Here is a 15888-nt window from a genome sequence, read left to right on the forward strand (position 1 = left end):
AATAAACCATTGCCTAATGCAAGTTCATAAAAATTTTCTGCTTTGTTTTCTTTTAGAATTTTTACAGTTTTTAGTTTTATATTTAGGTTTCTGACCCATTTCGAGTAAATTTTTTATATGTTGCAAAGTGTGGTCCAAAGTTTATTTATTGTTTTGCATATGGACATCCAATTGCTCTAGTACAATTTGTTGAAAGAACTATCTTATCTCCATTGAATTGCTACAATATCTTATCGAAAGGTAAATGACCTTGTATTTAAAGATGCACTGTCTTAATTACTATAGATTCCTAGTAAGGTTTGAAAACAAAGAGTATGAATCTTTCGACTTTTTAAAATATTTTTGGTTTTCTAGTTATTTTGTTTTACCATGAAAATTTTAGAATCAGTTTGTCAATTTCTATTAAAAAAAATCCTACTGGAATTCAGATTGAGATTGCATTGAATTTATAAATCAATTTGGAAAAAATTGACATTCTGATAATATTCAGTGTACAAATTCATGGATACAATATATTTCTTCATTTATTTAGGTTTTGTTTTATACCTCTCCTCAGTACTTTGTAGTTTTATTCATATAAGTCTAGTACATATTTTCTTAGATTTATACATAAATATTTCACAAATTTTGGTGCTATTTTAAATACTGTTATTTCAATTTTGAATGGTCCATTGCTAGTAGATAAAAATACAATAATTTTGTATTTTATTATTTTTTATATATTGCAGGATTGAATTTGTCATTTGTTCTGAGGGTTTTTACATCTATTTTTATGGGAGATATTCTTTAATTTATGGATTTTTTTATTAGGGCAATGTAAAGTGAATTAATGTTCTTTATTCTTGATTCAAAAAATTAAATTTCTTATTTTATGAGCCTAAGGCACCCTATATCACAATTTTGTTGCCGCATATCTATAACAAAAATTAATATACTACAAATTGTGTGAGATGAGTAGGTATCTACAGATAAAACTATTTGAAATAAATTACTTGCTTATGGTTATATTTATATCAATAGAGGCAAATTCAGTTGTATATGTTCAGGTTGTATTATGTTTTTGATTATAGAACGTGTTCTGAGCGTAAATACTTGATAAATGTGCATCTTCTGCATTTGTTTTAAAATATCAATTGACATTAGATAAATTGATAGATGGCAGTTGATAAGGAATATTCGAAGAAATGCACCTTGTTTTTGATGAAAAGTTGGGCTAGAATGGTTTTATATAGTATCAGTGGTCTTTTTTTGACCTCATATTCAGGTGATATTTACTTAGTTTTTAACACTTTCTATCCCATTCAGGATTATATTACTTTTTTTTAATTTGGCCCCAAAATGTAAATGAATGTGAGAGCTATTTTTGTTCCTTAATGTATACCTTTTTATTCCTAGTATATATTACTTGTGTGTATGTACACATATATACATGCATTATATATAGTATATATTTGCTAGAAAACAAAATAATTTTAGTCTCGTGTACTGACATAAGGTGAGTGTTTACAAGATATGAAAAGACCTGGTTATTATATTCACTGGGCTTAAATTACCAGGAGCCTTATTGTGAGGTTAAAAACATACAAAACAGTATGAATTTAGCAGCAATAGGAATTTGTCTTTAGCCTAAGCTTTTTTAGTCTAAAACACAGACCTGCCTGGGAGTTCTTGAGTCCAGATTTATAGTGCACCGTGGGCCATTTAAGTAGAGGAGTGAGGAATCTTTCTTGAAATAATTTATTTTAAACAAATTGAGAATGAAAGCACTCAAATTTGCTTCAAAGAAAATTACCAACAAGATGAATGTGAGGTGTGGTTTTTGGTGTTATATGGTATTTGCTACTCAGATTCATCTGACAGATCTTCAAAATGGAGAAATACGAAGATGAAGTGTTTGATAAAACTGAACGGGCTCTTTACACACAAACACATTCTAAGACATCCATCAGAGCTACAGGCACCATTACATTGGCACTGATCTATTTTCCTGAAACCCAATAAGTTTTATCACCACACTCTGGTGTATAGTTTTTTTTCTTACCTAGGAAAGTTCATAAAGGGAAATCACATAAATAAAAGTATTTATGAACTATATAATAATTACTATGGTGTATATGTAAAGTGAGGTTTTTTTTTTTTTTTTTTTAGGCCTATTATTTTTGATGCACTAATATATGTGTTTGGTTTTAGGTTTCCTCAAGAACTGAACATGGGAAAAATAAGTGCTGAAATTATGTGGACTCTTTTTGCTCAGGATATGAAATATGCACTAGAAGGTAATTACAAATATCTGTTCTTATTAGAATACACTTTTTTTAAATCATGATTTTATGTTCTTGGTTTTAAATGTAAGGAATTGATGCATTAAAATATTGATTGTTTCATAGGTAGTTCTATTATTAATTGTTTGAGAAACCTCCATACTGTTTTCCATAGTGGCTGCACCAATTTAAAATCCCACCAATGGTGTACAAAGGTTTACTTTTCTCCACATCCTTGCCAACACTTGTTGATTTATTGATGACAGCCATTCTGACAGGTGTAAGGTGATATCTCATGGTGGTTTTAATTTGAATTTTCCTGATGATTAGTGATATTGAACATCTTTCATATGTCTATTGGCTATATGTCTGTATGTCTTCTTTTAAGAAATTTCTATTCAGGTCCTCTGCCCATTTTTAATCAGGCTTTGTTTTTTTGGTGTTAAGTTGTATGAGTTTCTTATATAGTTCAAATATGAACCCCTTATCAGATGTATCATCACCAGAAAACAGAAGAACATTGATTGTGAACGATTTAGTTCTAAAACTTATTTCCACGTTGTAGGAATACAAATTTCTCACAGCATGTAAAAGCCATGAGGAGTCCATACATTTTTAATCAAGTGGTCTAAATTGCAGGATCATAGTGAATATTTCAGTTGTTGGATAATGCTCAGATGCAGGACTACTTTATGGCAGTTCACTTACTAAAGCAGACCATATTGAGAGAGTGAATGAGTAGTATTAGTCCAGATGTTTGTCTGCATGGACTTAGAAATGGTATCTATAGCTAGGCAGGTTAAAATCCAGCTATGGCTTGCATAAGAACAATGGCAAGTCTCTTCAGAAACTTCACTTTTAATTAATCTAAGTCATATGTAAAGCTAGAGGAATACAGCTTTCAATTTGAAAATTTTATAAATATTCTTTGAGCTCTCATATTATGTTTAGAGTTGGATTCCTGTCTTCCAGAAACTGACTATCTAGTAGAAAATTGTCTTTGCTCTTATTCAACAAATATATGTTAAGCCACTAGATGCTAAATGCCCGTGACTGTACTCAGTGTAGAGGACAGAACAGTGAAGAAGATAGCCACGGCCCCGGCCTCAACAAGATTATGAAGAATAGCTACATGTACACAGACAATTGCAATAGGGAGTGTTTGAAGCAGATGATGATGGAGTGTCTGGAGGAGAAGCACCTAAGTCGGACTTGGGACAGGGGCACAAGGTAGACATTCTAGAAGAGCTTCCTCTGAGAAAGTGATATCTTGACAAAAACCTGAAGTATAAGTAGAAGTTAGTTTGGGAAATAGATAAGCATGGAGTGTCTCAGTCTTGTAGTAGTAGAGGGCATAGCATTAGCAATTAGAGTGAGAGCAAGGTGAATTTGAGAATAGAGAACTCAACAGGCCCCATGAGCAAGAAGTAGCAAGGAATGAGGCTAGAGAAATTGGCAGGGACCAGTATGCAGAGCCTTGTGGCCCAAGGTGAGGAATGTGACTCTGCTAAGAGAAACTAGGGACCTTAAAGAGATTTCATCAGGGGCATGTCTTTTCAGATTGGCAACTTAGAAAAAGCATTTTGACTGCAGTATGGAAAGTAGATTAATAGGGTAAAGCTAGTTCAGAGTTTGTGCTCATTGTGCCAATGTTTTTTCACATTGCTAAAATGTAAGCTTATTGCTAGGGGACACAGAAGGAACATACAAAAGTTTTCCTCATTTGAAAAAAAAAAAAAAAGATACACAATGGAGTAAAATACCTACTTTCCTGGTAAAGTCTGGATCTACCACCCCACAAATAGGTTTATCTAATCCTTAAGATTACACCAGAACTGCTCAGAGGTGCAAACTCCTTATTATGCAATAAAGTGTTCCTTCTCCATTGTATTAATCAGTACTGTTTTCTCTATCTCTCACTAAACACCTCCTTTTATATCACTGTGCTCCAACTTTCTCTTTAGAATCCAGCAAGTCTCTTAAGTTGGACAGAAACTACCAGTCCACTAGGCCCATAACTTTCTTCAGCTAGCATTTACTCCATTAGTCCTATCTCCCACAGTCCCCTGCCCTCCTTGAATACCTATCAGTCATCTCAGACTTTAGAGGATCGATATAGAATTCTGAATCTCCCCTGTCGAAACCCACTTCTTCCCCTCTATTCTCTATTGCAGTTATTAGCATCACCATTCATGCAGTTACTTAAGTCAAACATGTAGAGTTATCATGGTTTCCTTTATTTTCCTCAGCACACTAAGTTTATTTGGGCCTTTGAGCTTTTTACCGGGTGGTCTACTGCCTGGACTTCCCTGTCCACCAGTCTTCACAAGCAGCCATGTAAATCTCAGCTTAGTGTCACTTCTTCAGGATCTAAAGTCACCTCAAGGAATAACCTTATTTTAATCGTCTGCATAGTAACCAATTATTGTCTTTATTTGTGTATTTATGCTTGTTCAATTGAATATTTCTTATCCGTCTTCCTCACCACAATGAAAAATTTTGTCTATGATTTTTACTAACATATCTATATTGCCTAGAATGATGCCTAGAAAATAGAAGCTACTCAATAACTATTTCTTAAATTAAGACTTTACAAGGTAACTCTCATTCAATGGAGTAGTGAGCAGGGCAGTGGTAGAGACTTCTGTTTTCATCTTCTTTTGCTTTGTGATGTTGGGAAGCGTCCAAGAGGTCAACGCCTTTGTGTTTTGTTGTCCTCACCTGTAATTGAAAGGTTCCCATTGGATCAGAGGGCTGGGCTATGGCAGGGAGGCTCCTGCCCATACTTCAGAGGAACTTGATTGTTTGGAACCATTCCGAGGAGGTGACACTGCTTGCCAATGCACATTTTATCTGAGCAGGACCTATAGCTTTGCCTACATAGTAATGTTTGTGCTTGCATTGGTCATTTTATGTTACCTTTACTTTTAAAAATAAGTATTAATTTGAGAGATGTAAGTGTAATATTTATGATAAGAAATGTAACACTCAAAAATTTAATAAATGTTTGAAACAACAATGAAATTAGGAGTACTACAAGTAAAGCATCTATATTACAAGTAAAGATTCTTATTGATTATAGGCTAATTTGTTTAATAACAGTACCCAAAATGCTGAGATTGTATCATCAAAAATCGGGTCCAAGATCAACGGTAATTAATAATTTTGTAATTACATTAGCTTTTTGGAAACAAGACTCTCAAGAATTTTTTTGATTGACTTTTTTAAAGAGCAGCACAGAGATTTAATTCACATACCATACAATTCACCTACATAAAGTGTATAATTCAACAGTTGTTACATTTGCACATTCATACACATTTTCAGAAAGGCATGATGGATACAGTAACGGGTAACTTAGATTGCGATTCATGGTTTATGCATCTCCTTCCAAAGATGAGAGGACTTCTGAGTACAAGGATTGTGTTTGTCATCTTTGTATTTATTGAACCTTGATAGGAACTCACTATGTGCTTGTTTATTTAAATCAAATTGCAAATGTGACAACTCTATGCGGAGAACCTTGGAGACAAGGTCAGAATACTTATTATGTTCAAACTAAACATTTGCAGTATTGCAAGTTGGGAGGCAGCAAGAGATCTGAGTCTGAGAAATCCGATTTCAGAAATCTTTGTCACTAATGGGCTGCACAGCCTTAGGCAATTAATGCATAACCTCTCTAAACTTTAGCTTGCTTTTCTATGAAAAGGTGATAAGAGCGCTCAGGTTGGTGTGGGGAACATATGATACCTTAAATGTACTTTGCAAACTCCGAAGCATTCTGCTAATGCAAGGGGTCCATTGCTATTAGATAAGAGAAGAATGTTCTCTCAAAGTTTTAAAACAGTCTCCTTTAGGGGTCATATAAGGTTTAAGTTTCTAGGAGAATGTTTACAAATACCTGTGAATCTGTTCACTTTCTCTTCCTTCCTCTCTTTCAACATTTCAGTCTAATTGGTGGCTTCAGTAAACATAATGTACCCTTTTTAAAATGTGGCATGAATAATAATTAGAGAAAATGAAGACTAAGAGTACCTCACAGAATAGAGGGCATATACATAAAAAACATTCCTTTAGTAGGCTTTTTTGTCTTATAGAATGTGGTTAAAATTACTTGACTGTGGAGTAGTGTTTCAGGTTGTTGACCTAGAAAGACTGTTGTTATTATAATTTGGGCTACATAGTTCATTTTGTGATTAAAGTAGCTGAGCCCACTTGTGAGAAGCCTCTGATGAACTCAGGTCAAAAGGAGCCAGTTAGAATTCAGACTTGCAGATATTTGATGCAGCTTTTTGCTTTACTTCACGACTCATCAGCAGCTACAAATGAAATAATCTAACTTAAAAAATAAAACAATCTTTCCCCAACTTTACTCAATCTATAGGAAACAACCAATTTTGTTTACACATTTGACATGAATCAATTTATAAGCTTGATAAACAGTAATTTGATCGCTATGGTGATAACATGTAGAATGAAACCAGAATAAATTATTTTACAGATTAAAAAAATGTACACTGTGCAAAAAAAGGGACTGTAGGAATAAAAAAGAGGCTCAGATGAAATGTTTCATTTTATAGTGAAATAGAGTTTGTTTTGCAGAATTTTTTCTGAAGAATTTATTCTAAAGAATTTTAAAGTCTTTACCCTACTAGGTACAAACATGGGCTTTGCAGTAATTTAGACCAAGGTTTGAGTCTAGGCTCTGCTGTTTTTCATTTACTATTTAGCTATGATTTTGAACAATTTATTAAACTTACTAAGCATCAGTTTTCATATATGCAAATGAGAGGCAAAAATACCTACCTTATAAAATTATTTTAAAAAGAAAGAAAGAGACAGACAGATATAGGGCAGAATGGAATAGTTTTCTAGCACGTAATCAATACTTAACAAATACTAGCCATTAGGACAAGGATTATAATTTAGTAAAAAAACTTGAAGAATCTACAATACCACCAAAATATTTAGGTGTCTATAAGTGATTGAAGTATTTAATTGATAATTCCAGTCAACCAGGTATTGAATTTGTCATCTTGGTGTCCATAGAACTTTGTTGCCTGGCAATTCTTAAATCAGCACAGTCCTGTTCAGGGTACTGATTATGTAACATATGTGTGTGTATTCAAAGTCTTTATTAAGGGCAAACTTTGCTTGGCCCCAGGGTTGCAGCAGCCAATTGGTGGATTGGGTCCACAAGGATTCAAGTGGTTTCTAATTAATAATTCTGTAGAAGAGTGCTTGGGATTTTTTTAAACACTGGCTTTTAAAATTAGGTTTTAAGTCATATATTGAAATTGTATCCACATTCAGGGGTAGGTGGAATTGGTGAAGGGTTTCTAGGCCCTTGTCAAATTCTCAGGTAAATCTTTGAATAGATAAACAGTTAAAAGTCAGTGAAAATAAATAAGTTAAAAATGATCGCTTTACTTGGTTAACTTAGGCAGAGATTAAATTAATTATAATCTGCAAAATACAGTCATCTACACCTGGCGTTAGTAAAGTCTCCATGATCAGTGCTTCTCAAACTTCATTGTGCACACTAGTCACCTGGCAGTCTGGTTAGAATGCAGATTGTGCTTGAGTGGACATGTGTGTGTGTGTGGTGGGAGATGATTCTATTCATTTCTAACAAAATCTGAGATGATGCCCAAATGGCTGGCTGGTTGATGTACCACATACTGAATAGTAGCAAGATTTTAATACCTTTGTTAAAGTAAGGTATTAGTTTTGACTTTCTTTTTATTACCAGTCTGTTGGTATCTGCTGCTTAGTTCTAATATTGGACCTTCCCAATAGGTGAAGATTCTCAGACTGCCTTTGTAATTTTTCATCGCCTCCTTATCCTAATAAGTATAATCATTGCCATTAACTCTGCCCTCACAAGTTTCACGCACTATCTTCCCTTTACATATGAATTTGAATGTTTCATATTAAATACCTTCAGAAAGTTTATTATCTTCCTCACATTTATCTTTAGGACCTTCTGTCAAAGAAGTATGATCTATTTCTATTTCCCTTCACCCAGATACAGGTCTCTGGCCACCCTGTATATTTTAGAACATTGCACTTGACCTTGTAGCTGCAAAGACAATGAGAATACAAAAGCGTAGTCACATCTCTCCTGATCTTGTTCACTGTCTTGACTATGATTTGTTGCTCCATCAATTTCTTTAGCCAGCTTAGAGTATTGTCATACTTAACATCTTGCTGGTCCACCTCATATGTGGTCTACCTCAAACTATTATTTTACACTTGTCAACTTTGTGTTCTATTTTGTTAGCAAATTTTTGTGGATTTTCAAGTCTACCCTCACAAATTACTAGTTGTCAATTTATCTTGATTCTCATTTTTTGGTAGAAAAGATTAGCTTCTGACTAATTTCTACAGTGAATAAAACCTCCCTGGAAACTGATTTGTTCCTCTCCTATTTCCTGCTTTCAATCTTCCTTAACTTTATTAGAATAATAGAGATTAAAATTATGCCTCTATAAACTGCAAAGACTGGATGGAGCAGAGATTGATAACATTTTATAAAGGATCTCTCTGTCTTCCTTTTCTTACAGCAGTGGTCCTCAGCTTGTTTGTTGTTTTTCCTCTGTTTCTACATACCGCAGAGGTACAGAAACACCCTTAAGAAACAAGGATCTTGGTGTTTCTTAACCAAGTAACAAAGGCATTTGACTTTTTCCCATCCTGTTGAGAATCATCAATATCGATTTTATTTAGAAACAGACAGCTGTTGAATGACCAAAAGAAATAACACAATACTTATATATGAAAATATTAGCTTTTAATGGATAATGTTTTATACCTGAAAATTCTGTTCTGTATTTCATATGACTAATAATCAAGTCAACATCCTGTTCTGATAGTTATTTTCTAAGATTTAGGTACTTGGGCAGTGACTACCAGAAAACCACAGAGATAGTTAAACACTACTTTAGGATATTTCCACATTCCTCATATTATAAAATGGCATCCTAATCAATCCAATGACCTGGGCTGAAAGTTGAGAAGTCATAGTTGACTTCTTTCTCTCCGCAGCATCCAATTAGCAAATCTGTATTATAAGCTCTATATCTGAAACTCTTCTCAATAATTTTATTTTCTATGCTTCTTCCTACTGTCTTTAGTCAGACACATCATCTCTGCTTCCACCTTCAATGATATGGTTCTTCCTTTGTAGATGCCTCCCTGACCACTGGATAGAGTTCTAATTACTTAGCATAGCCTGGAAGAGTACCCTACTCTCCTTATGTACCTGATTTTAGCCCTGGTGCTTGATAGTTTCCTCATACACATCAGTATGCTCTAGATACATACAACTATTTAAGATTTCTCTGGAATCCTTATATAAGTTTTTCCTCAGAACATAGTGCATTATGCCCCATCCAAGGATGCTTTTCCCTATTGTCATTCCTAGCAAAGATTCATGTATTCTTAAAAGTCCAATTCAGATATTACTTCTGTTAAGTTTTTTTTCTGTGATTCTCAGAAATAAGTACTTCTTCTCTATTCTCTCATACTTTGTATTATAAAATTTATCCTGTATCAAACTTCACAAATCCATCACTCACCATATCCTAAACTCTTATTCATCTTTATATGACTCTCCCTATCCCTACTCTCTTTCCTTTTTTTGGTGCTTATTAGAAAGTGATATAAACTAATGAATGCCTGCATGAATATAAGCCTATTCCTACAAATAGGCAAAAGCACAGATATATGTTCCATTCCCAAACTCTAATTTCCAGTCACAATTCAACAGAATCACATAATCTGATGCAATCACTCATACAAAGGATAAAATTTTTCTAAGTATGTAGTCCCGAAAGTTATTTTCACCACTTATTGTGGTTATGGAAGTCCTAGGAAGTATTTACTAATAATCATAGATGTGGGGGAAAACCCTAAATACCTTTCATTTACCCACAGAGACTGTGTGTACACGTATGTGTGTGTGTGTGTGTGTGTGTTTTGCTCATGCATTTCTGTGACAGAAGATGGTAGGTTTACAATCAAGTGCAAGCTATCCTTCCTTGAAATATTATAAAATATTCTTACTATCCTACTTCATTTATCAGTCTCCACCTTTTTTTCTGTAACATCTCACTAATGTATATTCATATATCTTCACAAAGAATTCCAAGTCTAGATCCATGGACAACAAATAAAAACAAAACTAAAAGCAAATGTGGTTACTAATTTTCAGTGCTTATCACTGCATAAAAACAGTTCAACTCTTTCAAATTTTCAGTGGCAGGTCATATGAATGAACCCATAAACCAAAATACGATTTCTGGATTAATATATCAATTTAGTTGAGACTGAGAAATCATTTGTTATATTTGTCCACACACCCCCCAAATAAAAGCAAGACAAAATATATTTACTGGTGCTTCTTAAGTTTTCCTGATTCACTAGGCCATTGGTCTTCAAAGCTCGATTCCCAGACAAGCAGTATCAGCATCACCTGGGAGGATGTTAGAAATGCAGATTGTTGGGGTGTGCCACCCTAAAACTGTTGGTTCATATCGGGGCCCAGCAATCTGTTTCATTAGTATTACATCTAGGTGATTCTGGTGCATGCTAAAGTTCAAGAACTACTAATCTAGAGAATATATAATCAGCATAGTGCCTTCTTCCATTGTTGTTCAGAACACACAATGATTTTTTAAGACATTTAAGTGTGGCAGAAATGTATCCCTTATAAGTTAAAATGGAAGAGCTGTTATGGATGCACCAACCATGTAAGAACAAACCAGGAAAGGAATAAAGTTAAAGGAGCGAATTAATTGTGGCTATCAAATTTTTAAAAAATTATAAGAGGAGAAGTGAAGAAGAATTAAAATAATAATTTTTTAAAAAAGGAGAAGAGAATTAAAAGATAATTCTCAAGGAAATAAAGGGAGGAAAGGATTAGACTGGGCCAAGTTCATTAGCATAAAGCTCTAATAGGAGAAAAATGACATGGAAGATTCTGATGACTCAGCCAAGCAGGCATACAACTCTTCAGGTAAGAAAAGTCTGTGGGTTACTCAGTAACCCACATAGAGGAAAATGAACCTCGATTACAAAAGAATAGAAAAATTGCTTTAAAAAAAAATTCCTATTCGAAAGAAAAATAGAAACACATACTGCATTTATGTCGAGTCATTTTTCATTTTTTGCCTTGGAGTCAGATTCAAACAAAAGCATATAAACTTCCTCTAATGTTTACATCTGTCTTTATCTTTATTATTTTGGATAGAACAAAATTCAGTGCATTTTGAAACAGTTAATGCTTTTCCGTACCCTACTACTACAAAAGCCAAAAATTGTAGAAGGTAGTAGATTACTAGCTTTACCTCTTTTTTAAAATTGATCTTATCAGTGTGACTTTAACTGCAGATTTTGTTAAAATTGCATGACAGTATTTTCCATATTCAACTGTTCAGAATGTTTCATGTATGTATATGTATTTACAGAGTAGAAGTTTTTATTGATTTTAAGTAGAATGGAAAGTCTTACTGGTGACATTCTTTGCAGGAAGGGACACTGTTGACCACGTTCAGTTCTTAACAGAAGCCCGGCATATGAAGTTGCTCAATAAATAATAATTGCATTAACATCCAAGGTACACTACACAGGGTGTCTATGAATGCACATGTGTAGGTTAACCACATAATTCAAAATGATTTTTATCTAGGTGAGAGCCAGGGGTCACATTGTTAATTTATATTTTCTATTTTCCAGTACATTCCATATTAAAGTACATTATTCATCAGTTTAATTGTCCATATTGATTTTTGGACACAGCATAATAAAGCTTCAGTTCATCAGATGCCTTTCCTCAGATAAACTTTTGTGATTTAATGCTTAGCTAAAAGCTTTAGAATATATAACAATCCATTTTACGTTAGTGAGCACAGCACACAAAACATATGGTGAGGCTCTACATTTATGAGATAGAGCCAAATTTTAGCCATCAAACTGATTTCACAGGCTGATTAATAAAAATCAGCTGCCAAGCTATATAATCTGAAGTCTAAACACATTCTATTAAATTCCCCATGGCATTTAAAGGGAAAATAGATATCAGTGAGTGTACATCTTGAAAACCCGGACGAGGTCAGGGTAGACAGATGTGTTTCGTCCCATCTTCCTTTGCTCTTTCTGCCTTTTCCTCTTTACTTCCTAACAGTCCATGCCCCTTCTTTATCATCCTCTTGAATCTCTGATATGCTCAGGACTTTCCAGCAGATTGAAAATACTAAGGTGTTTGGTACATCTTGGTTATACCTTTCCAAAAGATCTAAGGTCAAAATAAGGAAGAAAAAGCATTAAAAAAAAAAAAAAAAACTTGGAGCGGCGGGGTTGGCAAATAAATCCTGCTTACATGGGCGACCTGGAAGTGGCCATGTGGGCACAAACATAAAAGGAAATAAAATGGAAACTAAAATGAAGCTAATTACTCACTGCTTTTCACTTTGTGAACATGTTATTTCTCAGATACTTAGGGGATTCTTGCCTCCTTTCATCTTGACTCTGAAAAAAAGGATCCGTGTTAATTCGAATGACCTAAATTGGAAGCAAGGAGCCCCCTTCATATTTACAGTAAATGGATTTTACCGTTTCCTCCTCTCTGGCAGTTCCCTCCCCCAGCCCCCAAACTTAAGTCGAAACTACTTGTTTTGTATTTCTGGAGTAGACAGGGTAAGTTGTGTGTGTGATTAATCTAGAACATGCTGACGAAAATATTTGGCTTCTAAATCACAAGAAAGAAAAATAGGCATTCATGAGCGTTTGTAACACTATTAATCATCTTAACCTTTAACCATCTACTAACTAATCTCATCATCTATTTCCGTAAAAGATAATTAAAATATGTTGACCTGAGTAATATGTTGTGTTCCTTTGATATTTATGAGGGTCTGTCAGAGTAGGATGTAATTAACTGGTCAGCCAATTTTCTTTGGGTCCCCAGATCGCCAACTCAGAAAGTAACTGCAGGGCAAAAACAGACCTAAGCTAATTTACACTACTAATGTGTTCTCACTAGTGGTATAAGCAAATCCACTTGTCAGACACGCCCCATGTGTGTTCTGAAATTAAGTTCAGTGGCTTTTAATGCTGTTTTCCCACAGTGATGAACTTTAGCAAAATCTCAGGTAGATGGAAATGATTTTCTTAGAAATGCAGTGACCTGGTTAATTAGAATGGAGAGATGGAGCAGTACCTATTTAGATATTTTAAATTGTTGCATGGCCAGTATATAAGTGGCATATAAAAGTCTTCACAGTCATTTTCTCCTTGCCCAAACTCAGGCTCTAACAAAAAATTCTAGTTATATCTCACATAATTCTGTTGTTTATTTGGTTTTGAAATAAGGAAAAACAATGAACATTGGCAATTCAAAGGTTTAGACAGGCAGCGTGGCCACTGTGCTCCTAAGAAATGCTGAGCTTACTCCTGTTTTTTGTTTTTATTTTTTTTTAAGATTGTATTAGAATTTAAATTCTTTGTTGACTCAATTCAGGGTCCCTGTTGTTATGAGCATAGCTGGGCTCTAACAGCTCAACAGTATTATGACATTTTTTTCCCTCTGGATGTGAAGCCTCTGGAAAATATAAGGCAGGATACTGGGTTCTCTTTCTCTGTCCCTCATAGAGCATGGCCATTTTACTACCTAATCATTTCTTTATATCTTAGGTGGACTTAAAGGGTTCAGAAAAAAAGAAAATGAGCAGATCAACTGCTCTAGCACCAAAATAGTGAAAGGGAAACTGTCAGCTCAGGTTTCTAAAAAATATAAAATTTAAGGTTATAGTGCATTAGTTATATCCCAGAATGTTGTATATTAAAACATAAATAAATATATAGTATTTATATGGATAGCAGGTTCTGAGTTGGTGTCTCTTATGAGGTGACAGTTAAGCTGTTAACCAGGACTACAGTTGTTGAAATGTTGCAGGGCTGGAGGAGCTGCTTCCCAGGTATCTTACAAGACTTCAAGTCCTTATAGGCTGTTGGCCAGAGGCCTCAGTTCTCCACAGAGTAGACCTCTCCACGGACTGTTTGTCCTCATAGTGTGGCACTTACCTTCTCCTAGAGTGAGCAATACAAGAGAAAGAGCAAAAGCTGTAATGTCTTTTATGATCCAGCCTGGTAGTAACACTTAATCACTTTTGCAATATCTTATTGGTCACAGGATTCAACTTATTCAGTGTGGGAGGGAATGTACAATAATTAAAATGTGTTGACCTGAGTAATATATTGTGTTCCTTCGATAGAAGTGAGTGTATCAGAGTAGGCTATAATGATTAGTATCAGAGGACATGGACTCTTAAGAGCCAAAGATCACTGGTGTCATCTTCAAGGATGGCTGTTGTACAGTTAGTATTTGCTTTTCTGATTTTTTTTTACATTAGCATATTCTTCTATTAAGATAGGCTTTTATTGTTTGTGTTATTTTTAAACAAAAGTAACAACATGGATAAAATCAAACCAATTTTCCTCCCATTCCTTTCCCTCAGCCCCTCTCAACACCAAAAGAAAGAAGGTCAGCATGAACCAACTCTTGAAATTTTACGAAGACAAATTCATTTACAGGATGCCAGGGCTCTTACTAGCCCTTTCTAGTTTCCTTCCTAAGCTCCTCTGGAAAGGGAAGTTTGGTTCACTGATAGGAAATTAACCTAATACTCTCAGGAAAAACATTGACATGTCTCTCACACTCTCACATTGCAGGGCCATGGTTTTCAACCTTGGCTGTGCATTAGAATCATCAGGGTTAGAGCCCAGACCTAAAACAGTCCCAGGTTTTTCATCTTATTTGGCCACCTAATTAGTACTTATTAAGTACTGCTCTAAATGATTAAATGTTAATTAAATTTTGAAAGCCTTCTTTGAAGACCGAATGAAATATTCAAGATCTATTACCAGAAAAATGAACATAGCATATATATTTAAAAATTGCACATATTCTTCCAGAGGTACATATATAAATACCCTGCAGCCTATGTGTAGACTTCTTCCAGGGATCCATGAACCCAGGTTAAGAATCTTTGCTTGCTAGAAAACTGGTTTTCCCTGCACCGGCATCACCTGGGAAGGTGTTAGAAATGCAAATTCCCAGGCTCCATCTCAGACCTACTGAATCATGATATCTGATTCAGTATGAATCCAAATGAATTCAGCAATCCCTGTATTCACAAGACCTCCAAATGATCTATTGTGTGCTAAAGTGTGTGAACCACTGCTCTAGAAGGCTGGTGTATAGATGCAAGTGATTAATAGTGAATGAGCCTAGCTTCATGGTTCTGTATAGACATCTCATTTTCCTTGGCTCACCATCATGCCACTAAAAATTCTCTTCTGTTAAAATTTGATCTCTTTGAAAAAGATGATCACCAGAAAAAAGTCACCAATATTTGTTCAAGTATTCATTAATACCAACTCTTATATGCCATTTGTTCAATTGATACTCCCTGAATGCTAGCTTTATGCTGGATATGCAAGACTCGGTGTAACATACAAAATTCACGACACAGGCATGACCACTACCTCAGGGAACTTTTTACTCTATTATAAGCAGATAATTACATCAATAAATGTATAATTATAAAATGTAATCAGTGCTATG

The 15888-nt window shown here is 34.6% G+C and overlaps 1 protein-coding gene across 5 annotated transcripts in view; it reads left to right on the forward strand.

Annotated features, from left to right (window-relative positions):
- The window catches only part of UNC13C (unc-13 homolog C), a 620140-nt gene that overhangs the window by 462535 nt on the left and 141717 nt on the right, over nucleotides 1–15888 (forward strand). For all 5 annotated transcript variants that reach the window (XM_016153676.2, XM_016153674.2, XM_016153678.2 and 2 more), the window contains one exon: nucleotides 2191–2276. In XM_016153676.2, the coding sequence (XP_016009162.2) occupies nucleotides 2191–2276 (86 nt within the window). The remainder of the gene's footprint in view (nucleotides 1–2190; nucleotides 2277–15888) is intronic.

This window comes from Rousettus aegyptiacus, unplaced genomic scaffold (genome assembly GCF_014176215.1).
Source record: "Rousettus aegyptiacus isolate mRouAeg1 unplaced genomic scaffold, mRouAeg1.p scaffold_m13_p_3, whole genome shotgun sequence".
NCBI classification, from domain to species: Eukaryota; Metazoa; Chordata; class Mammalia; order Chiroptera; family Pteropodidae; genus Rousettus; species Rousettus aegyptiacus.